This window comes from Lissotriton helveticus, assembly GCF_964261635.1.
Source record: "Lissotriton helveticus chromosome 1_1 unlocalized genomic scaffold, aLisHel1.1 SUPER_1_unloc_35, whole genome shotgun sequence".
NCBI lineage: Eukaryota > Metazoa > Chordata > Amphibia > Caudata > Salamandridae > Lissotriton > Lissotriton helveticus.
In genome coordinates, this window is record NW_027611676.1 from 319975 (window position 1) to 346000 (window position 26026).

The 26026-nt window shown below is 44.1% G+C and overlaps 2 protein-coding genes and 1 long non-coding RNA gene across 3 annotated transcripts in view; all 3 read right to left on the bottom strand.

Moving 5' to 3' along the window:
• LOC144805953 (uncharacterized) overlaps positions 1-26026 on the bottom strand; it is a 630307-nt gene that overhangs the window by 146551 nt on the left and 457730 nt on the right. The gene's annotated exons all lie outside the window — the stretch shown is intronic.
• LOC144805957 (uncharacterized) lies at positions 249-6166 on the bottom strand. The gene has a single exon (XM_078672424.1). It carries the CDS (start codon positions 5776-5778, stop codon positions 4921-4923), a length of 858 nt encoding a protein of 285 aa, XP_078528550.1. The 5' UTR covers positions 5779-6166; the 3' UTR covers positions 249-4920.
• LOC144805958 (uncharacterized) lies at positions 6304-15429 on the bottom strand. Its single transcript, XR_013605641.1, has 2 exons — positions 15320-15429; positions 6304-7028 (listed from the first exon to the last, which is right to left on the bottom strand). It is a non-coding gene; the product is annotated as an uncharacterized LOC144805958 (long non-coding RNA).

Here is a 26026-nt window from a genome sequence, read left to right on the forward strand (position 1 = left end):
CATTTACAAGGTAGCATGGTATCTCTCACAATAACTCCAGGAGTCACGGTCCACACAATGTACATGCTTTGTTCCCCCTACTTCCAACCTTACATATACCCCTAATCACCTGCCCAAACCTCCCCCTGATGATGCCAATGTGGTCCTCCATCATCCCACAGACCATATTTTTGGCCCCTTTGAAACTGCCCATACAATAAAAATGCTGCAGTTGTAAATACATATCAACTACCATTTGTTGTGTTTGAAACATTTTATTGAATAATGAAACCTAATAAACATAAGCTGATTATTAAAACAAAACAAAACATCAGTTGCCATACACATAAGAGACAAAATTTGTACATAAAAATCAACATACTGTAACACAGCAAAGTTATGTAGAGCACAATTCTTAATTTCGGGCAATCTTTAAAGTTTAACAATAGAAACGTTCATAAAGAACAGGAAAGAAAAGAAAGAAGGTGGGATACAGTGATTTCATTAATGTAATGCTTCCTACATATAGAAAAAAAAACTAATTATTTTCCTTAAGCAATAAAGTCCTCACATTAAAATACTAAGAGAAATATATTGAACAATGAACATTTCATGTGTAATTTGAATTTAATTTGAATGTTTTAACCTCCTCAGCATTATTTGACTCATGATTACAACCTGAATGCTTTCTGGAAAGGAACCGCCTCATGGGGTTCAAATCACATCTTTTCCAACATTAGGATTAAAATGATAAACTTGAATTTCAATTCAATTCTTGGAGATCAACAACTTTAAATATATACAAAAACCATACACTTTGGTAAAATTGTCACATAAACTTGAATTCAATCCACCTTTTTAATAAACACTTCCCATTCCAGCAAGCATCACAGGACCACTTGTGGTTATCTTCCCAATTAGTGATAATGTTTCTGATGTCAACAACAATAAATATGTTTAGAATTTTACCTCTGAAAGCAAAAACATGCTATTTCTGAATCATGGTGCAAAATAAAATGTAGGAACAGAAGGGCATCTTTAGGTATAGCATTCATTAAGGTTTGACCATGCTTGAAACTAGAATTCCTGATTGTTTGGACATTTAAATGTCATATTTTTGAAAGAGTTCTAACAGACCAGCAAGAGTTCCGCGAAAAATAGAAGATGACTGAATTGTACTTAGAGAAAATGTGCTGATAATTAATCTATTGATGTAAAATACAGTGGTCAGGCAATGCTTGTGAATCGAATCTATTCAGATTTTAACTCCATAGTTTGTTCAATAAATTGACTGAGCATAATACTTGAAGGTCCATCTCTCAGATCAGTTCTATTACAGTTGTATTTGCGATAACACTAAAAGATCAATGATATATAGATTTTAAAAGCCATGGGTGGAATTGATCCTTGGTCTAAATCTAGATTATTGTCTGGAATAGAAACCAGTTCAAACAGATCAAATTTAAAAGGAGTGAATATGTTTGTTATATTGGTTTAGAGTAAACCCAGAAGACACACATTGGACCTAAAACTCAGAAAATGTATCTAAAGATTATGATTACATCCTATGTATGTCCATAGACCGCTTAGGTGCTTTCCTGTTTAAGTGACAACATTTGCGAATATATTTAACAAAACATTAAAGCTGGATGTCAGAAAGTCTTTAAGTATTGTGTAAGAGTTATGTGTAATGGTTTTTATTTGATCTGAAGCAACACTTACACTAAATAGGTACGTGCACAGGTTATCATTCAACTAACATTATTAGCAAACTTAATTTGGAGGGAATTGAGAAAAATTGTCTCATGTACCAAGGGTTTTATTGTTCAAAAATCCACTGGTTGGGTAATTCACAGAGTTTGCAAATGCTAAACCCCTTTTTGAAATGTACTAAGCCCATTTAACAATTCAGAATTTGAAAGGGGAATGTTAATAGTGTCCCTTTTGAATATGTAATACATCCTTAAGGTATGTATTAAGCTTTGAAACCATATGTGGACTGCAAAACAGTAACAGGAGGTAGTAACCCGAGGGGGAGTTTCTGAATCTGAAAGTAAAATGGGGTGCATTAAAAATGCCTTTATTTAAACACAATAACAGACACAGGAGTGAGCTGACTCCACAAGCAATCACTTTTACCAAATGGATTATTAATGCAAGAACCTCAGTATTTTCTATATTGCTGAAATGTAGTCTCTAATATTTTTGAAATGTGGTGTAAATATTTGTTCCTGTTATTTCCCATTTCAATATTGTCATGAAATGTACCTATTCTTTTTGTCAAACATATTGAAATATCTTTTTTTTAATCTGTTTTATTTTCTAAATCAGGAGTAGAACATAGGTCCAGATGTGCACAGCGTTAAGCCCACAACCCATTGAGGGCCGGCCGCGTTGGTTTCAAGAGTTTCCCAGCATAGAAAAAGGCAATAATAAACTAATTGGAACACAGCATGTCGCCTACAACCCATGTTAGGCCGGCCGCGTGATCTAGTACATATAACAATATTAGCGTGTTGTGGGAAGTCTCAGGACCTGTTTAAAACCAATAACATTGAGAACACAGGCTAGAACCCCATATAAAGTGGATAGCGGTAGATGGACAGAAAAGGGTCGAAAAAAGAGATAGAAAGGAGAGGTATACAGCAAAGTAGGCGGTTGGGTGGACGGACGGGAATAGGTGTGTGATGGTGTCAGGTGTGGCGAATGAAGGTCTTAATGCTTGTTGAAGGGGTTGACGGGCACTACTGTTCTAATTATGTGAGAAGCCTGTTAGGATCTGGCGGAAGTATATCATCCTCAAAGAGTCACAGCGCTTTTTAACTTTTGAGGGTAAATAACGTGCATGTTCTATTTTATAGAGGTATTAAACTAAGGGTCGCCAAACAGCTGTGAAGCGGGTGTCTCGTGATTGCAGTCGCGCTGTAAAAAGTTCCATAGTTATGACATACCACTAGCGCACAAACCAAGCGGCAATTGGGGGAGTCTCCGCTTTTTTCCAGTATAGTGCTATAAGTTGTTTAGCCGCCCCAAGCATGTGAAGTGCTATAGTCCAATCGCTGTGAGTGAGTGCATTTAGGTTATCAGGTTTGAGGTACTGGGCTTCCCCCTGGCTGTGGACTCAGGCAGGGGGAAGCCCAATACCTCCTTAATATGACTAAGGACTTCCTTCCAGAGCAGGATCAGGAGTGGAGAATCCAATCAAATGTGATCATAGCCCGAATATCCTGGACTTGCTGCTAGGGAGGATAGACCCAAAACTGTGCTGTGTCCAGAACCGCTCCGATGAAAAGGAGCTTATAGGAGGGAATCAGGTGCGACTTCAGCACGTTAACTGTGAACCCCAGCAAATGCAGGAAGTCCGTCGTAGTCTGGAGGTGGGAGACGACAGCCTTGGCGAGCTCGCCTTCAACAGCCAGTCGTTAAGATAGGGGAAGACTGGAACCCCTGATCTGCGCAGATGAGCTGCGACCACCGCCATCACTTTCGTGAACACCCGGGGGGGCTGGTAAGGCCAAAGGGTAGCGTGGTAAACTGTAAATGCGTGTGGCCTACCGTAAACCGCAGGTAATGCCGGTGGGCAGGCAAGACGGGGATGTGAAAGCAAGTGGCCTGCAAGTCCAACGCTACCATCAAATCTCCAGGGTCGAAGGCAGACAAGACCTGAGCCAAGGTTAACATCTTGAACTTCTCCTTTCGGAGGAAGCGGTTGATGTCCCTGAGGACTAAGATAGGATGCAGGCCTTTGTCCTTCTTCGGTACCAAGAAGTAGTGGGAGTAGCAACCCCGACCTAATTCTGGCACAGGGACGCGTTTGATAGCTCCCTTGGCAAAGAGATCCATAACTTTGTGGAAGAGAAGGGCCAAATGATCCTCCAACATGGGATGAAATCACCATAAACGGCATGACCCTTATGCACTCCGCTGCTTGCGGAACTCCGCGTAGACCCAAGAGTTTTTTTGTCACTTTGCGGAGTTCCTCACTGAGGAACTCCGCATAGGCTTAATCTTATTATTAATAAATAGATATCAGTCATATGTTAAGAAACAAGGGTGAGTAGAAACCTTTTGGGTGGAGTAAAATTTAAGACATTATTATTGTGATTTTTGGGCAATTAGTTGATTTTTGCAAGCACTAACACTTCTCTGTGTATAGTAGAGACCTTGAGAGTTTTGTAACTTTCAGATACTCAAATTGTGGATTCTGTTGCAATTAAAAATATTTCCAGGCCTGAAATTTCTTTGGATGTTGCATGCGGGCAGCCTAAGTTATCCTGCAAGAGTTTCTTGATGAATTCTATTGCAACTACAATATGTGCTCTCTCATGTAAAGTCAGGTTGTTAGAAGCTTTTCTGCAAACTCAAGATACACCTTACTTTTCACCTGGTGTGGATGCATTTCTCATGTTTAGTGAGATCTCTTTTCTGAGTATAATGTTTCTGGCTTTCCCCTCCTGTATATGGCTTTAGTCCAGTGTGAATTCTCTCATGTGAAATGACATTGTATTAAAGACTTTGCTTGCATTTCGAGCACTCATAAGGTTTTTCCCCAGAGTGGGATCTCTCATGAAGCATAACACTGTCTTTCAGATTCAACCTTTTATGGCATAAGGATTTTCTCTAGTGTGGAGTTTCTCATGGTGAAATAGCGTTTTTCTCTGCAGCTTTTCTGGCATTCAGAACACTAATAAGGTGTTTCATCAGTATGGAGTCGCTTATAGTTAGTGAGGCTGTGCCTATCAAATAGGAATTTCTGGCATTCACAGAAATTGGTAATGTTTTTCCCCTGTGTGCGACTGCTCATGTAGAGTGAGATTGAGTTTATAATTGATGATTTTCTGGCATTCGGAGAACTGAATTATTTTGATGGTGTGTTTTCTTATGGCGCTAGTAACCATCTCTACCTCTGAATCTTTTCTGACATTTAGAGCACTGATAATTTTATTCACCAGTGTGGATTCTCACATGTTCAGTGAGATGAGATTTTTGGCTGAAACATTTTTGGCATTCGGAGCACTGATAAGGTTTTTCCCCAGTGTGGGTTCTTATATGCTGAGTGAGACGGCTTTTTACACTGAAACATATGTGGCATTCGGAGCACTGATAAGGTTTTTCCCCAGTGTGGATTTTTATATGCTGAGTGAGACTGCTTTTTTGAATGAAACATATCTGGCATTCAGAGCACTGATAAGGTTTTTCCCCAGTGTGGATTTTTATATGCTTAGTGAGACTGCTTTTTACACTGAAACATATCTGGCATTCGGAGCACTGATAAGGTTTTTCCCCAGTGTGGATTCTTATATGCACAGTGAGATGGCTTTTTTGACTGAAACATTTGTGGCATTCAGAGCACTGATAAGGTTTTTCCCCAGTGTGGATTCTTATATGCTGAGTGAGATCCCTTTTTTGCCTGACACATATCAGGCATTCAGAGCACTGATAAGGTTTTTCCCCAGTGTGGATTTTTATATGCTCAGTGAGATTGCTTTTTTGACGGAAACATTTGTGGCATTCAGAGCACTGATAAGGTTTTTCCCCAGTGTGGGTTCTTATATGCTGAGTGAGACTGCTTTTTTCACTGAAACATGTGTCGCATTCAGTGCACTGATAACGTTTTACCCAAGTGTGGGTCCTTGTATGTTTAGTGAGTCTTTTTTTGTCACTGAAACATTTCTGGCATTCAGAGCACTGAAAAGGTTTTTCCCCAGTGTGGATTCTCATATGCTCAGTGAGATAAGATTTACGCCTGAAACTTTTTTGGCATACTTTGCACTGAGAGTGGTTTTCCCCTGTGTGCATTCTGTCAAATTCTGTGAGATATGATTTATGGCTGTATCTTTTTGGGCACAGGTAACTTTTTTCCCTAACTTCGGTTATTTTGCCCTCAATTTTAGAGTCGGGCTTGTTTAGATAATGTTCAGCACTTATCTCTAAAAGAAATTGTGTGTAATCTTCTCAACACTTGAATTGAGCAAAAAATGTCGGGAAGCAGTCCTGTAACACCTGTTGAAATCTTTCTAACAGATAATAGTCTTTAGGTAATAGCCTCTCCGGCAGCAACTTAATTTGTGACTGAAGTTTTTCTCAAATCTATTTGTATAGGTTCTTAGCAATGCAGTAATAAGGTGTTAGTCTGATATTTAATGATTAAACTGATAAGTACCTTTTTGCACTGGTGTAATGGCAGTAACTGAGGGCGTTTGAACGTGCAGAGTACTATTGTGGATCATTAGTCGCAGAACATCAGTTCCTTCTACCCTTTCTATGTTTGGGGTAAGTTTAAGGTTTGTAGTTCTGAGGATGAGGATTTATTTACATTAGATATAGCGCAACAGTGCTCCTTTAATCCATTTTTATATTTAACAGTTTTACATATGACTCCTGCACAACAGATAATGTTGAGGCGATTTACATAGAATTACAGAACAGTACACAATAAAAAGGAAACAATCTGAGATGGTCATTAACACAATAAAGTGGTGATTTTTTAAGGTTTTCGCAAGAAAGAGCAGAGTGGGTGAAGGTGTTTTATATCCAGAGACAGATAGTCTCAAACTTGCGTAACTGGTTAAAAACGGTTGTTGAACAAAGGTGATTTTCCAATCTTTTGGTTGTTAACGTGTCAGCTTCGGAGTCTTCTTTCAGCGTCTTTTCTTTGATGGTATCCAGAAGAAACCTTTAGTTGTAACTTTCTTTTATGTAGTGTGTGCTTCCTCTCTAAAATTACATGATGCTTTAGATGAACGTTATTCTGTCATGCTGAGGCAATTTGTCTTTCTGATAATATTTCAGATGAGGATGCTGAAGCGGTCTTTCTACATTATTTCTGATGCTGTGTGCACAGATATGGCTTTGCTCTGGGTTAATGAAATGCACAATTAAAGACTTCACTTACAGGTATAGTACTTTCCTTGCCACACTTAGATTTTTGGAAATTGTTTAAACGTAGAATGCTGGATGTCCTTCAGTTTTTCAAAATAATCCTTATGCCACTGACATTCAGTTGCGTAGTGCTAAATCTTGCTTTCTTCGTCCGTAATTTCAATCACCTATAGTATTAAAATTAAATAGTTAATACATGTACATTTCCAAAAATATAATTTACAAGCCAAATCAATGCAGAATTTTGAAAATGTTGAGCTATTTTTCAGACAGAGCAGAGTGTAGAATGGTAGCATGAGAGTACTTGGATGGAAGAGTGGGGATTTGTAGAATTTTCAACATTTTATTAAGCTCACAAAGGATACATGTACCCTATGGAGTTGTAACATAGAATCCCAAAGGCAGATATTAAAGTCATATGGACTGGCACCAAACAGATATTAAAAAAACATATACTATTAATTAATTTGTAATGCAGATTTCTGGGAAGGGAATGACTCCTCCACGGACCACAGGCGTTTTCCCCTGTCCTGAGTTACCACCTACTTGTATCTGGTATCCTGACTTTTGAATTTTGGCCTCTGCCTCACGCAAATCTATTGTGTGCTGCGAGGACTATGCCTAGACCAATCCCTCAACTATGGTCGAGAGTGTGAATCAAGGGCAATGAAATTAAGGCGTACTTTCATGTGTTCATTTTATTCCACCTGATTATCAGTTATTAGGTTTTTCTGCACCTGGTTTTACTGGGTGCAGAAAACCAGGACACAATCTTTTTCCAGACAGAAAAATTAGACTGAAAAGTCGCATAAGACTCTGGGTGCAGCAGAAGCAGCCAAGACTTATGCTGTTTTTTTTTACTAACTGGGTGAAACACACAATTCTTCCCTCTGTTGGTGTTCACAGTCGTAGTCGGCCTGTGATTCGGCGTTGAGTGCAGAGCATATCGGTTAGAGCCAAGGGTCCGAGCCGAGGAGGCGTTGACGAGCAAGCGGAGCGGAGCTTGAGACTCCTGCCCGGGTTTGTTTTGTGACCGGTTCCCACTCCCAAAGGTTTCTCCTGCTGCACCCTCGTCCTGTTATACGGGCGCTTTAAGTTCTACGGATCTGCTTTGGGGTCAGGAACAGCCGCTGCCGGCACCGCGGTGCTAAGGCGCTGCTGGCGCTGCTCGTGCGGCGGCTGCTGTAGGGCACCGAGGAGCACAGAGGGGCAGATAATGCCTGATTTTTGTCAAAAATGTGTTTAATATTTTTTTTTCCACAGTCCACAGGCAAAAATGACATTATCACTTGGTCCCACGCAGGGGATCATAAAGCCTCAACAGAATTATAACAGGTGGACAAAGTGCATTGATCAATATAAACCAGCTCCTCCTCTTATTAGATACGCCAAATGAAAGATACAGCTTCTAAGTGCCCCGGAGCTGAGACAGAGAGATAAAAAAGAAAAAAAAGAAGGTCATGCAACTTTGCTAAGCCAGCAGATAGGTCTAAAGAAAACTCAACTGCCTTCTGTAACGGTAATTTCTCCAGGTTGCTCCACCGAGGTGTTGTATGTGAAATAGCCAAAAAGCGTGGACAAACTCATCCTAACATTAGATAAGTAATTATGAATCTAACCAGGGACAAAGAAAAAAAAACACCTCCCACCCCACCCGTGGTGGCGGCGTATTCATACTAATGAGAGGTTGGTCAATACAGGAATTGTGATCAAAACTGGAAGAGATTGAGGGCACTGATGGTGGAGGGACACACTGCAGACGGAAGGCCCCGGGAGAGGAAGGAGGCAAGGGGGCCCCATTTAAATTCAAAATTCTTACAATTATCCCTGAAAATATCAGCCAGGCTAAGCAGTCTCCAAAGATGAGAGTGCCATAGGGAAATAGCTGGAGGAACCCTTCTCTTCAAGGCGGCTGCCAGGGTGACCTTAGCTGCCCCACATGCACCACTCTTAAAGTATGGGACTTAATTTTGGGCGACGACAGGTGGACTCCTTTTCCATCCCCATTCACTCCAATCCATTTCAATCCATCTTTCCCCCCGGCCCAATATGAGGGACCCTTTGATGCCTGGAGAAGGGGAGGCTGCTTAGCTCCAATACATTTGTTCCACAATTTTGATCCCCTTACTTTTGATCAATGTCAAAGGGACTTTGAATCAAAGAACATGGAAAGATATCAGTATATCCAATAGATGCACTGCGCCCTCACACCTCAGATACGGGAGGCTGCTACTCGACCTCTCACAAAATTTGAGGCCTTTCTCACCAAGACTGCTAACATGAAAGGGGTGATCTCATTTATCTATAGCTTCCTCCTTAAAACAGTGCTTTCCCCACGCCCCCGGAATATGTATATGTGGGAAGACTTAATTCACTGTCCTATTTCCGATGAGGAATGGACGCATCTATGGTCCGACATCGCACGCTTCAATCATCCCTCAGAACTCAGGGAACTGCCGCCTGATTTTACGTATACACCAATCATTGAGCAGAGCAGAGCTGAGCCGAGGAGTGGAGGGAAGTGCAAACATCTGCCGTCTGTACTGGGACTGGCTCTGGATTCAGCTCTTGCTCCTGAACGATTGCCAGCATTCTCCCTTGTACTCTTGACAGCGATGAATAGCAACGAACAAGCAATGAACAGTGAGTGGTGAGTGACAAGTGGCAAGAGGGGTGTGGCATGTGGCGAGTAGTTAAGGTTAAGTCGCTGAGCCATTGGAGTCTGTAACGAGTCTGTAAAACAAAATCTGAGAAAGTATGCAAAGGGGAAAGTGACAATAGACTTTGACCCTATTGATGCACCCCTCGGCCCCTGAATTACTCTGCATGCCTAGACTACAGCCCTACCCGGAGCCCGGATATTAATCAATCGATTAATGAATTAGTTAATTAAATAAGTAACCAGCAGCACCGGCGGATTCTGTACTGAGGTGTGCTTTGGGGGTGTTTTCCCTTGGAGGTGTTTGGAGGTGTTTTTGTCCTATCAAAGCACTCTTTGGTCTTGTCACTGGCCCGTTTGATTCTCTGAAAGAAGCAAGACTTCTTCACCTTAGAGGGTGTATTATGAGGTCAGGAAAGGAGCGGCCACCTTTCCCTCCTATCAAAAGAAAAAGAAAAATACAACAAACACTAATACTAGATACGTTTAAAATAAAATAGGCAGGTGGCATATAGTCCTTTAAATCATCAAAGGTCCATACATTTGGGAAACTGGGAAAGTCGCCGTCAAAGTTTGATTTTATGAAAGATCCAACTGGTGCTATGCTAACATTGCTAACTAACCCATGTGATCTTCAAACTCCAATTAAACCACTGAGTGGAACAAATGTTATAGCCCCTAAGCAAGGAGTAAGTGAACCAGGCCACCCTGAGTCTGAAGCTGAAGTCGAACGAATGTCAAATTCAACTAAGGACCAAGTCAACCATTAGGGTCAAATAACGGACCTAGAGATGTTAACTATTCCACTTACTGGTCGTTCACAACAAGAGGACGTAAAATGCACAAATCTAACAATGGAAGATACTCAGCACTTACTACCAACTAGGCAGCCAGAGCCAATAGAATTGCAAGTAAAAATCAGACAAGCTAACGGTATAGGGGAACCATCTAATTTGGGACAAATAAATCAACCAGGGCAAGAAGCTCCAAATGAACTAAATGGTGGGGTGAAAATCATAAGGGAAGCCAATACCCCACTGAAATCGGATCTTACTCCGTCTAAAACAAATTCAGTTCAAAAACAGGACCAGCCGAAATGTAATCAAAATAACAGATCTCAAATTAATAAGGACGAATACAACAGCAACCCAGAAACTCTGCAGCGTTGGAGTACTCCGTATCAAAAAGAAGTTTTGAATAGTAGTCCACAATTCATTAATTCTTGTGACGAGGACCTGATTTTCAAGGACCACAAAAAGAGAAGTATAAGGACCTATCATTCATAAATGGGCAACACCATAGGCCAGGTACTCAGGTACCAGGAAGTGGGAACGCGGGAGCAATTTGGGATTAATTCTTCAAAACCTCGCAATTAACTCTGGAAGCTTTAACATAGCAGTCCAACAAAAAGGAGGTCCAAATAGATCTCTTGAGTGCTGCGTCATCCTCTGTTGCCGGAATTGAGCAGAAGATAACAACACAAAATAATCTAATAGTAAGGGCACAATCTCAGCCAATATCTACGTATGCAGAGTGTAGTTGTGCCCAACTAATTAACAAACTAGCTACCATTCCGGATATTTTTAAAACAATAATTGACGATGTAAAAGGGAATTTTCCTAATGTGGGAATTCAACCCATCAAGACCGACTGCCCCTCTAAAGATACAATAAAATGTAAAGACAATACTGTTGTTGTTAAAGAAAAAATAGATGATAAAACTGTGGAAAAGTAAATTTTGCCATATTGTATGTGCCTACGTGTTCCCCATCCTATGTTATATGTGCATGATTAATATGCATATGTATTCCCCTCTGATCGATTAAAGACGCAATTACAGTTGTGTCCATCTCTAGTATGCCAGTTTCCAGTTCTCGTGAAAGCAACGAGTATTGGCCTACGTTGTCACATTTTACAGTGTGCACGTTAATTCATTGAATTGTCCCCGTTTCTAGGCCTCAAAAGGGCCCGGACTCAGATTCAGCTCCTGTCTCCTGAACCCTCTCCGAGGAGCGATACAGCCCCCACCTGCATCCCTGACCCTTCGCTTACTTTCTTGCCACGCAGTGCCCGGCCCGGCCTACCTCTGCCTCCCAGTCTGCCAAGAGTATGTTATGCTTCTAGTTATCAGTCCAGCCCTCCTTCTCTGCATTCCTAAGCTACTGAATCGCATCAATAGTTTCCGTCACGGTCTAGCCTTTATGTCTCCATGTAAGAGAAATACTGTATTAATATTCATAGAATATTCCTCGCACACGCACTACATGTAGAATAATGCATGCACCAGTCTTAGTGTCTGTTCGCCTTTACCCTGATAACTTTTGGATTCTATCAACATGTACTCTAAACACCAGATACTAGATATGCCTGGGTACATGTCGCTCTGACACTCCAGACTTTAGTCTCCTCTTCTAGCGCAGAAGTCATAGCCCCAGTTCTTCCTGGTAACACGTCATTGCCAGTTTGTGCGCACCACTAGGTTAGAGGTCCCAGCTGCTCAGGTAGCCCCCTCCATGTTTCCGCCCCGTTTATGACATATTCTGTTACGTTTTCATCACATGTCTATGTATACGCCCTGTACACGCCTTCTTGTTACATCATTTTGCCCTTATCTTTCGCGACTGCTACGAAACCACGCCTACTGCTACGCCTACTGTATTGAATGTAATGTATTTTGTTTAAGTATATATATTGTGCACCCATATTAAAAGTTAGCGTTTTACTCCCAGATCCTGCCCCCGGCAGCTGCCATCCTATTCCCGTACAGGCTGTCCTTTATGCCTGATTAAAGCCTGTAAACTCCAGCTACCTCGAATCTTGACTCTTATTTATTGAGCTACCTGTTTATTGATTATTCTGAAAAATAGATCCGGTAATAAATTATTTATTTACCACAAAACAAAAGATCAAGAAGTGATAAACCTATGCTCGACACAATCAACAATGACAGACGCAGCTCCGGACGTTCATCTATCAAAAAGACAGAGGAAAAAAATACGGAAAGCAAGAAATAAAGCTTCTAAAAGTATAAAAAAATACAAATGCATCAGATATAGTGAGATTGAACACTGGAAACAATCATGACCAAATATCATATTGTGAAGGTGAGGGTAAACAAATGTCTCCAACAAAACCCTTCTACCCTCTATTTAACCGCATGCGTGCGGGCGGAATTCCGCCCGTACGCTGGGTTTTTTAAAATCGCACTTTACGTGACGAGCTGGGCTCGTCATGAGCGTGCGAGGAGGCTACGCCATGACGAGCCCAGCTCGTCATGAGCGTCGAAGGGGTTAATAAGGATCTATCGGAGGTACAAGCAGTTATGAAAAATAAATGCCTAAACAATCAAGCTGATAGTATAAAAATGATAGAGAATGGGAAAATTCAGTCCTTTGAAATGCTGCAAGTGAAGAAAAGTAATAAACAGGTGGAAAATAAGCCATCACAATTGGAAACAAATAGAGCAAAGAGGGAGAGTATCAGAGGGGATGAAACAAATAGAGATTTGTTAAGTGGTGCAGGTAATTTTTATGCCGGAATATAAATCTAGGGGTAATAATGAAACAACTTGCAAACATCCGGACCCAACACAAGATGGCAGGATTATGCAAAGCATGTGCATCTACAGCATACATGCCTCGAACAGAGAAATAATGGCCCCAAATCCCTGCTGTGGTATCTTGTCATGTTGTGGCTGAGTGTGCCATGTGATGTGGCAGGCTATAGTGCTTGGTGTGATTTCGTCATTTTTGACAAAGTGGCGTGCTGAACGGTTAGGCAAATTTTGAATTTCTTTGTTTTTGGGATCGTGTGATATAGTGCGGTACCTACCGTATGATGTAAATAAATTACATTGCTAATATACCATAAGGATGTGGGGTGAGTGTTATTAGGGCCGAAGTCTTGCTGATTATATGCAGAATAACAGGTCTGGGAGGTCACTACTGACTAGGGCAGGTTAGCAGCTGCACAGGACTTGGGCATTAATCCTATTGAGGATAATATGTCACGGGAAACTGGTGACTGGAGCTGGCTAGCAACAACGCTAGCCTCTGGTATTCATTACAAGCAGGGTAACAATACATGTCAATATTGACTAGAACTGGTTGGCAGTAGAGGTAACCTCTGGATTTCAATATTTGCAGGATTTGCAGCAGTGGTGGCCTCTAGGAAGAAGGAATTGAGTAAGCATAACTGGATATACTGGTTTCTTTAATGCCGATAATTGTTTACACATGAATGCACTAACGTGCATTGATATATTACATTACCAAATTACAATATTCTTATATTGATTTGATGTGTCTGTTCGCCTTAATATGCCTGCAAAGTTATATGATTCTATTAGGGCCCAGAACCATTTCATTTAGTGATGTCCATCTGCACACTTTCCTGCATCTTGTAGTAAATTGAATATTGACAAACAGAAGTGTTATTTCCAGAAACAGTGAATTCTGCAGCTTGTGTGTGTATCTTTTATCTGCACCTTACGGACTCCTCACATTCCTCTCGAGAGAAGATCCTGCCTCCTACTCATTAGTGTCGTTTCAGTAACTGTTTCTATCACGTGTTCATGTTTCATTGACTTGTATTAGGAGAAAAGTGTATGAAAATACATTGTGTAGCATTAGCATTATATACTCCAACTTGCTTTAGGGTGGATGCTCTCGTCCATTGCAAAGAGAATTGTCACTTGTTAGTTTGCTTGGCCTTTTGCTATTTTTGCATTAAATGTATGATAGATGTGTTGGCCTCCCAGTGTGTTGTGTTTTATTTTACATAGCACAAGAGATGCTGAGGAAAATGACAGTCCAGTATACACATTCTTCATATAAATCAACTCACAGTATTACTGTTCTGGAGGTTCAGTCCTACAGACATTATCTCTAACTGAACGCAGGAACCCTAGGAAGCATGTGCTTTTCAAACCAGTTGCCCTCTGATGCGGCGTCCTCGCTATTGGATAAGTCAGTATGTCCTGAATTTTAGGAGGGTTACCGTATCTAGTGCACCCTGTTAGACAGCGCTCACCTGTGGCAGTAAGATGTTAATAGGCACCTTATCACCTATGCACGGTGCAGGGCTTTGAGTTACAGAGCTCCTCACGCTGTGGAGAAGATTAGGTCACGTTTACCCATTTTCCCATAATTGGTCCTGATGAAATGCCAACAGATTGCTACATGACTACACAAGGCATAAAAAAGGTTGACCTGAAGTATAGACCCCAGCTTACCAGCAGGTCCATAGGTGATCGACACTTTCACACAGTGATAGGGGCCATTAGTTCCTCAATTTCTCTGCCACTGTTTTTAATATCAACATGGACCAGTATGATCACATTAACTATATTGCGGCAACTGGTCGATAGTTGATCTTATATTCAGGCTTTCACCAATCTCACATTATATGACACAACATCCTCTGTCCTACTATGCTCATCCGGCATACTTAATAAAAGATCTCCGACAAAGTGCCCTCTGGTGGTGCCCGCCAGGCATTGTAGCACCGGCATGGTAAGGAGTATAGCCCAATAATGAAGCATGTCACCATCAGGTGAGTGAACGCAACTTGTCTTAAAAGCACCTGCTTCCTAGGGTGTCTGCATTCAGTTACAGATAATGACTCTGGGACTGAACCTCCGGAACAGTATACTGTGATTTGATTGTGTTTTATTTTAACAAATGTACATCGCAGATATTGGCGCTTGCTTGTTTCACAAAAATGATCGGATACCTGCCTCAGAGCGCACTTCTTACAGACGAGTATGGGGTTATCATGTTGCTGCTACAAGCTCCTTACCTGAGCGAGTTATCGGGAACGATGCAGGGGGCAGAACCAAACCAGCCACACGTGGAGATCAATGACAAATACTGAAGAATGAACAGAGCTTCCAAGCTGGTGACCGTTACTTAATTGATCCTGAAAATAAAAGACGTTTTTAGTATTCTGGTGACTCATGACCATAAAAACAAAGGTTATAAATTCCATATTATGTCAAATACTTAAAAAATGGAACTGGATGTGCTGAATCGGATGTTGCCCCAGGTCATGCGTGACACCTTCCACCACTATTGCTTATGGGACTTGTAGTTTTGTTTTTCTCATTAAAAGGATGGGTTCTAAAGTCCCAGTGTTCTAAGCGATGTTGGTCAAAATCAGAGGCCTGAGTGAGGGTGAAGCATGACACTGCTCTGTTTAGCAGTGAGATGAATGACAGTTCCCCAGCCCTTCCATTCTTTGACAGACAGAGGCTCATCAGCCGTTCATATTTGTTTGCAACGAGAAAGAAACTTTTATTGCAGCTTGTGTCAACTGAAGAGATAAAACCCCTGGGCGTGTTTAATTAACTACTGACAAACATGAACAATCAAGAACATGAGTTTCTGGAAAACTATCAAGCACCCAATCAGAATCAGCCGCACTTCACACCCAGGAATTCTTGAGGCTTTGGAGAGGGTGAATTGCACGTCGTATAAGAGGAACATTACATGACTCAAAGCTCACTTCTCATGGATGTACTTTACTGCCAGCCTCATGGCACACTTAGCCAGCTCTTCACCTCCTCCTCCTCAAACTGTTGACCAGCTATCAGGGCAAATGAGCCTGCAGTAAAGCATCGCTGGCTTGGTTCCACACCGGACCAGGCAATGTGGTCAACTCCATACTCCTCCAAGTCAGCATGCTCTCTGGTCGAGTCAGTCCTAACCCCACATGGATGTTCCCCATCACAACTATTTTAATGGTACTAAGTTATGTTTCTGCTAAATGTAGGAGTCAAAAAGTGAAAGATTTTACTAGGAAGTACTGAAAGAGAAATCATGAAGTTTTTCAATATTTCTGAGTCTGCCACAGTACACAGGAGCATTATTTCTCTACAGCAGCAAATCATGCATGTGCCCTGTAGAAAGCTTGTTCGAATGAAACATGGAATTTATTGCAGCCTACAATTCATGCAACAACATAGAGTGCAAGATAACTTGTGTTATTATTCCAGCAGAACGAAATGCCATTCCTAATGTGTACGTCATTTTAAAGACAAACCCAGAAAAATGTACGGTCAGTGTTGTTCTTCTGCCTGTTAAAAGACAATCTCCATTAATGTGTCAAATCTCCATTAATGTGTCAGTAATTAAAACACTATGAGAAACCCTACTCTATGGCAGGGTGCTGCCTGCCACTATATTGCAGGTTACTTCCAACATAATCTGATTTATACATACATACTCCAGGGTGCTGCCAGCTACCGGGTCTGCACACAGCAGTCTAGAGCCACTCAGGAAGGAGGTAAGCTCTTCATTTAATCTTAAGCCCTTAGGTTACATTCACAGCCTGATGGGTCCGGAGAACTTTATCCTCGCTCTAACTGCGCCGACGTAGCCCAACATAGTCTGTGTTGTGTGCTGGGTGATGCCTGGCATCTTATTATCGTTGGTGGATGGATGAAGCTCTGATAAGAGCTACTACAAGAGGAGCAGAGAAACAGGACCACAGATCGCCACAGAGTGATAACTGCCCAGAAGCTGAAGAAAGAACTCTAGAACAGCAAACCTCCTACACCCTGGAGATTCCCAGAGTAAGCAAATGATGGTAATGAAATGCAAATTGCAGCATTAAGGTCACTGTAACACTGGGCAGGGGACGGGAGGAAAAGAACCGGATAATGTTGAGTGGTGGCGTATTGAACTGACGTCCTCCCCCTCTCTGCCTCATTATCAGCATGACTGGAACAGGGGAGAAGCCTGTTCCTGGGAACTAGCCGACGAATTGGATGACGGCCTTTTAACTGGAAGACACACGAGTACGCAGCTCCGCCCCCTGATGACGGCGCGGGATTCCTAAGGGGTAAAAACGCGTAAGAAGATGTCCTGGCGTGTGACGTCACCGACCGATGATCGAGAGTGGGAGAGCGGCCCGGAGGAGCAGAGAACAGAGCTTTTGCAGGCGAACCCGAGGCCGACAGAAGTGTGCCAGGAGGCCACTGGATCCGTGAATCGCCGTGCCACACTCCCGAGGGAGGAGTGTGGCTACAACAGGTACGGCAGCGTTTGGCGGGCTGGGTAGGAAGACGGGGTTCTTGTAAACCGTAGCCGCGTGTGTGCCAGAATATCTGCCTAACCGTTCTTTGTCCTCACCGTGTATATATACCCCTCCTCACCAGTAATCACGCCTCTGCACCCTCGCACGTTTAATAAAGTGTTTAGCACCTTAGCACGGGTGTCTCCTGCACTTGCCCGGTTCCCTGTGGGACAGTCCAGATAGGATGCATATCCTGACGATCTGTACCTGTTTCTTTTCCCTGGCGGAATCCAACTAGGAGTTAGGAAGAACGGAAAATCCCCTGAAGTCTGCTTCTTAACCATCTGGAAACAAGACCATAACCAGACGCCATCATGGACCCCAGAGCTTTTCAGAGAGACACCTTGACAACCCGACATAAAAAGACGTTTTCCAAAATAAAACCTTACCTACCCCGAACTGGTCTTAGGTCTCTTCTTGATCCCACGCCACAACTGGTGTCAGAAGTGGGATATCCCCCTTCCATCCCGCAACAGAAGATGGACCAAATCATACAACACCTTATAAAGGGACAAGAAAAGTTAGAATGGGCGGTAGAAAGACAAATGACGTCGGCTCAAGCAGACAGGGAAGTTTTCAAGAACACCATTACGGCCCAAATCGAAGGCTTAAATAAGGCGGTCCAACAACCCAGTGCTTTCCCTGGTGGGGAACGAAGAGCCCCCCGACGCATCCCTCTGGAGTATCATTACAAAAATACAACGCAGGGGAGGATCCAGATGCCTTTCTGACTAACTTTAAAAGAGCAGCCCGGGCCTGTGGTTGGGCCGAAGAAAAATGGCCCTTCTTTCTGGCCCCATTGTTAACCGGGGAAGCTCAGGCTGCATACCAGGTGGCCAATGCCACAGGGAATACGCCATATCAAAAGATCAAAGAAATAATCCTGGACCACTTAGGATTAGATTCAGAGGCCTATCGTGTACGGTTCATGAAAGAAAAAGGAATTCCTGGTGAAAAACCCCAAGACTCTATATCTCCGGTTAAAAATGGCAGCCAATAAGTGGCTGAAACCCGAGAGCCGGTCCAAAGATGAGATAATGACTAGTATATACTTGGAACAGTTTCTGGAAGCGTTACCATACGGAAGCCAACGTTGGCTTAAGCAACATTCTGGCCTTACTGCCCAACAAGCCGTAGAGATGGCCACCAATTGTTCCAGAGCGCAGCCTAGGTCTCTCGCTTGGGACCAAGAAAAAACTACCAAGATGTCCGCAGTACCAAAACCCGAGAGGAAGTTCAAAGTCAGCCCAGAGCAGCCAAAAGTGAAACCCATAAGAAAGGAACCAGTTTTCAAAGGCCCCCAGTGCTTTGAGTGCGGCGAATGGGGCCATATCGCTAGACTGTGTCCCAGAAGAAAGGCCCCTGAAGAACCAATGGAGGTGGGGTACATACCTAAGGCCGTGATGTACACCGCTGAGATGGGACCATCTATGTAAGGGTAACGGTCAATCAACGACAAATAAGGGCGCTGTTGGATTCAGGATGCAGGCAGTCCGTGATCCAAAAGAAACTAGTGCTACCTCAACAGCTCACTGCAAAATGACATTCCTATGCCCTGGTCCTAGTGGACTACACAACTAGGTTTCCGGAGGCCTTTCCCTTAAGAATCCCCAATGCTAAGAACATAGCCGAGAAATTGATAGAATTATTCTCGAGGGTGGGATTTCCAAAGGAAATCTTAACAGACCAGGGGACCCCGTTCGTCTCCAGACTGATGAAGGAAGTCTGTAAATTGCTAGATTTGTCTCACATAAAAACCTCAGCCTACCACCCCCAAACAGATGTGTTGGTAGAAAGGTACAACAGGACCTTGAAAACAACCCTAAAAAAAATGCTCTCCATTGAACACAAAGACTGGGACCAAGTCCTACCGTTAGCACTATATGTACTGAGGGCCCAGGTACAAAGTAGTTTAGGTTGCTCAGCCTTTGAACTGCTGTACGGCTGACAACCTCAGTCCCTCTTCGAAATAACGAAGGACACTTGGGAACAAGAGAAACACCACGAACAGAAAACCCTACTAGAGTATACTCAACAGCTGTAGTCCTAGCTCAGCAAACTGAGAGATTTGGCATACTCTTCCTTAGAAAATAGCCAGAACAGGCAAAAGAAATATTATGACAAAGGCAAGAAATGGAGAACCCTAGAAAAGGGAGACTGGGTTTTAGTGTTGTTACCCTCCTCCACTAATAAATTCAGGAGTCAATGGCTGGGTCCCTATCCCATAGTAGACACCATAGGGAGAACCACTTACAGGGTCCAGATCTCCCCTTCCAGGAGGCAGACCTTTCACATCAATCTATTAAAAAAATGGATCGGTCCGATACTCAAGGTAGCTCAATTCGGAATCCCTACTGGGTCAGAGCAGAGCACCTTAGAACAACTGCCTGTTAATGAAGAACTTAAATACGCCTAGAAAACTGAGCTCCAAAACACCTTACATCCCTTCTCTCCAATGTTTTCGGACCTGCCAGGATGAACACTTTTGATAGAGCACAAAATAGAAACAGAACCAGAGAAATGTGTTAAACAAAAACCCTACAGGGTGCCGGCAGCATGACGACAGGATATAAAAAGGGAAGTACAGGACATGCTCAAGTTGGGGGTTATCGTCCATCTAGAAGTAACTGGTCGTCCCCTATTGTAATGATTCCTAAACCGGACGGGACGACACGGTTCTGTATGGACATTAGAGCTTTAAATAACATCTCCTCCTCTGATGCCTATCCCATTCCCCGGGTAGATGATTTAATAGAAAGGATAGGCGAAGCCAAGTTTATTACCATGCTAGACTTCACTAAGGGGTACTGGCAGGTACTCCTTAGGGAAGAAAATAAACGAAAGACTGCCTTTGCAACAGAGGAGGGCCTATATGAGTTCAATGTCTTGCCCGTTGGGCTCCATGGGGCGCCTGCGACCTTCCAGAGGTTGATGAATACCATCCTACACCCCTTTTCCTCCTTCTGTTCCGTCTATCTTGACGACATTGTAATTTTCAGCAATACCTGGTCAGACCACTTAACACACTTAACAGCTATTCTGGAAGCCCTACACAAGGCAGGGTTACACATTACCTCAAAAAAATCTAGAGCGGCATACTCCAAGGTTAAATACCTGGGGTATATGTTGGGGGAAGGTGTTATAGCCCCTCAAGAGGAAAAAGTAAAAGCCATCATGTATACTACCTTCCCCAAAACAAAGAGAGAGATACGAGCCTTTCTAGGCCTTATAGGCTATTACAGGAGATTTATAGACAACTTTGCGGTGACAGCAGCTCCGCTCACAGACCTTTTAAGAAAGGATATTAAACCCTCTTCCATTCTAAATACTTCGGAGGAGGCTAAACAAGCCTTTAAGACCCTTACAGTGGCCATCACTACAAGCCCAATTTTGATACCTTCCAACTTCAGTAAACCTTTCTCTTTAGCCATGGATGCTTCGGACATGGGCTTAGGAGCTGTATTGTCCCAAATAGGAGAGGACGGATTAGAACATCCGATCCTCTACATTAGCCGGAAACTACATCCTAGGGAGTGCAAATATCCCACGATCGAAAGAGAATGCCTGGCGATAAGGTGGGCGGTGGAGAAATTAAAGTACTACCTAGAAGGCAAGCCTTTTGTACTTTATACAGATCACGCCCTGCTACAATGGATGAATAGGACCAAAGCCCATAACCCTAGAGTACTCAGGTGGTTCCTTTTTCTACAACCTTTTTCTTTTTCAATACAACATCGAAAGGGCACTGAGAATGGAAACGCTGATTTCCTATCCAGACAATTCATTCTTCCCAATCGGCAGAAACCAGGGGGGGAGGAACGTAACACTGGGCAGGGGACGGGAGATAAATAACCGGATAATGTTGAGTGGTGGCGTAGTGAACTGGAGTCCTCCCGCTCTCTGCCTCATTATCAGCATAGCTGGAACAGGGGAGAAGACTGTTCCTGGGAACTAGCCGACGAATTGGATGACGGCCCCTTTAACTGGAAGACACACGAGTACGCAGCTCCGGCCCCTGATGACGACGCGGGATTCCTAGTGGGTAAAAACGCGGAATAAGATGTCCTGGCGTGTGAGGTCACCGACCGAGGATCGAGAGTGGGAGAGCGGCCCGGAGGAGCAGAGAACAGAGCTTTTGGAGGCGAACTCGAGGACGACAGGAGTAAGCCAAGAGGCCACCGAATCCGTGGAAGACGGGGTTCTTGTAAACCGTAGCCGCGTGTGTGCCACAATATATGCCCAACCTTTCTTTGTCCTCACCGTGTAAATATACCCCGTCTCACCAGTAATCACGCCTCTGCACCCTCGCACATTTAATAAAGTGTTTAGCACCTTAGCACGGGTGTCCCCTGCACTTGCCCGGTTCCCTGTGGGAGAGTCCAGATAGAGTACATATCCTGACGACCTGTACCTTTTTCTTTTCCCTGGCGGAGTCCAACGAGGAGTTAGGAAAACGGAAAATCCCCTGAAGTCTGCTTCTTAACCATCTGGAAACAAGACCATAACCAGACGCCATCACGGACCCCAGAGCTTTTCAGAGAGACACCTTGACAACCTGACATAAAAAGACGTTTTCCAAAATAAAACCTTACCTACCCCGAACTGGTCTTAGGTCTCTTCTTGATCCCACGCCACAGTCACACACTACAACATCTTTCCCTTTAGACCGAAGATAACAGCCTACAATAAAAAACTAACCAAAAAGCAACAAAACTAGAATATGCATTTCCAAAAGCTGCAAAAGAGAAACTGTTAATACAAATGAACAATATTAAACTTTGTTGGTACCTTAGTAATGTGCTTACTTCTGGGCTTCACTCCATCTGCAGCAATAACGCTCTGAAAGGAGAAATTACTGCTGCGAGTCTCAGAGTCTTCAGTATTACTGGTCTCAGTCACGAAGACTGTGGTGTCGGAAGATAACTTTCTCTTATTTGGCTTCATAGCCATCGCTATTAGCAGACAGGCCACTGTCAGCAGCATCATAACTTCAGGCAGACCAGCAAAGCGGATCTCACCACTCACATTGGGTGAACAGACTCGCCTCTGCTACATACATCCACTCTGTTCTTAAATTTGCTTGGGGCTGCCAAAATGCAAAGAGCTGCAATATATTCGCAACACTTTCCTGACTACCTTGTTTTAAACAGTTGTGACATTCAAGAGTGATTCTTGGTTCATCTCCAAGCTGAATTTTTTTAGAGATTCTATTGCCACACAATACTATTCCCATATTCCAGTTTGTCCACAGGGTGCTTCAAGCCTGGTAGGTTGTCTCCTGCCTGTTTTGCAGATAATTTCAGATAGTTTCTGTAAGAAACTGAATTATTATTTACGGTAGATGAGGAACAATCACAACCGTTGTCAGAATGAACTTTCAAAGCCATTCAATTAACCTAGGATCAACCCTCTGGTACCTTAGCACGGAACAGGCAGGCTTAACTTAAGGTAATATGTCAAATATTTATGCAGAAACCAAAAAAGTCAAAGTCAAAATGCAAAACAATAAAAAAAAAAAAATATACAATAAAAAAAGTAAAATGTATTGAACCAAATGACACTAAAATGACAAAATCCAATAAGGGGAATGAGATATGAACTGTAACGCTGTAAGAATCACACGGTGCCAATGGATGAGGGGCCCGGGAATGGATTAGTCTCTCAGTAGCGGACTGCCAAGTCTGAGTGAACTTGTACTCCCAGTTCAGCAGGAAGTCACTATACCGGAGAAAGGGCTTTAAGTGGAATGAAAAACCTTGTGATGGCTCCCAGAGGGACGTGGTCGATGTAATGAAGGGCGTGGCTTAAAAACCCAAACTGAAAATACATGCTCGGCATAGTGTGTCGCCCCACTGGTATTTTGCTGCTTCGCCATTCCATCCATTTATAACAAGTAACATTACATCTACTACAAGCCAGGACTATTGGCTTTGTCAGTTGCATAAGATAAATAAATATGCAACAGCGATGGCTTCAAAGCTTGAGTGGGGCTGCTAAGGGTGAGAGGATGCTGCGAGAGATGAGAGAACTGTAGCTGGTGTGAGAGCGGCGCTGCAAGGGTGTAGTGGGTGCTGCGAGGGTGTGATGGGCGCTGCGGGTGTGATGGGTGCTGCGAGGATGTGAGAGGCGCTGTGGGGTGGTGAGAGGACGCTGTGAGGGGTGCTGCTGGGGATGAGAGTGGCGCTACTAAGGGTGAGAGCGGCGCTGCAAGGGTGTAGTGGGTGCTGCGAGGGTGTGATGGGCGGTGCGAGGGTGGGATGGGTGCTGCGAGGGTTTGATGGGCGCTGCGAGGATGTGAGGGACGCTGTGGGGTGGTGAGAGGACGCTGTGAGGGGTGCTGCTGGGGATGAGAGTGGCGCTACTAAGGGTGAGAGGGGCTCTGCTAGAGGTGAGAAAGAACTCCAGGTGGTGTGAAAGCTGCACTGCTTGAGCGAGAGAGGGCCTGGTGGGGGTAACAGATTTGCTGAAGAGGGAGCGAAAGGGCACTGTAGTAGACAAGCAGTAATTCGGGGGTTAGAAGGGTAACACAGGGGACGGGGACGGGGGCTGCAGAAGGCAAGGGATGCCCTGCAAGGGGGGAGAGGGGACATTGCTGGTGGGAGAAGGACAATGACGTGTACCTGGGAGCTGTGCACGAGAGGGGATCGCTGCAGACTTCATCGAGGGCATTGAAGAGGGGAGGCTGGGGGCACTACCACAGTGAGGAGTGCCATGGCAGTGGCTAACAACAACAAAAGGATGGAGCAGATAGTGTGATAAGTGTGTAAACGGGCGCCCTCTTGTGTGAGATTGGATGCCCCACGGAGGGAGGCCGATCAGCGCGTCACTGGTTGAAGGTGTAACTCGGGGAGTGATCAGAGGTGCGCGTCTGGTAGTGAGCTGTCACAGTGAGATCTTGAAAGGAGTGAGTTTGTATGGGAGGGGAAGTCCCTGTCTACCGGGACTGTGTGTGTGTACGCGTGTGGTTGAGGAGTGAATAGGGCGCACACTGCAAGAAGTCACTGTGGGGAGAGTGGATGTGTGCACGGGTGATAGTGAGTGTATGGAATCACCGAGTGAAGGTTGCATCCGTGCAGGTGGTGAGGAAGCAAGGAGAGGGTGAACCAGTGTGTGTAATGACTGTCTGCTGGAGGGCTGTGTGCAGCGATGAAGGACTGCTCGTTGAAGGTGTGTGAAGCGTGATTGTGAGGGGACTGTGAGTGCAGGTAGTCTCTGAGAACAACTGTCTGCCAGCAGTGCATGATACGTCACCGATGCCCTGAAAACGCGCTGGCGGTATATATATCGCTGTGACACCCCTCATGGAAAGTGCGTGCAAGGCGCGTGTCTTCAGAGAAATGTGTGCAGACGTTATATCAGAGGGAGTGTGTCAGTGAGATTGTGCATAGAGAGGCTTCTTGCAGAAAGTCACTACAACAAAGTGTGTGCAGGGGGGAGTGCGTGTATGGGGGTCACCAGTTAGGAAGTGACCACAGCCGATTAGGAAGTCACTGCTACAAAAGTGTGTGGGAGAGTGCGTGCAGGGTGAGTGCGTGCATGGTGAATACCAGCTAGGAAGTCACCGCAAGGAAAGTGTGTGCAAGGTAAGTTTGTGCATGGGGGGTCACTGGCTAGGAAGTTATTGCAACAAAAGTTTGTGCAGGGTGAAGGTATGCATGGGGGTCACCAGCTAGGAAGTCGCTTTAAGGAAAGTGTTTGCAGGGTGAGTGCATGCATGCGGGTCACCAGCTAGAAAGTCGCTTTAAGGAAAGTGTGTGCAGGATGAGTGCATGCATGGGGGTGTTACTGACTTGAAAGTTATGTGGCCTACACTGTCATCCACTCGAAAGGGTGCTCTGTTCTGTATTATTATATGTGTGGTATACGAGGCTCTTTTGTCCACCACCACCACCAAGTCCACCACCACCACATCCACCACCACTACATCCACCACCACAATGTCCACCACATCCACCAATACCGCCATGTCCACCACCACCATGTCCATCACCACCACCACGGCCACCACCACATCCACCACCACCACATCTACGTCCACCACCACGTCCACCCCCACATCCACCACCGCATCCACCACCACATCCATCACCACCACGTCCACATCGTCCACCCCCACCATGTCCACCACCACCACGTCCACCACCACCACCTCCACCACCACCACCATGTCCACCACCACCACACCCACCACCACCACCATGTCCACCACGTCCACCACCATCACCACGTCCACCACTAACACGTCCACCACCACCATGTCCACCACCACCACCATGTCCACCACCATCCCCATGTCCACCACCACCACGTCCACTACCATCACCACGTCAACCACCATGTCCACCACCACCACATCCACCAACACCCCATCCACCACCCCGTTCACCACCACCACCATGTCCACAACCACCGCATCCACCACCACGTCCA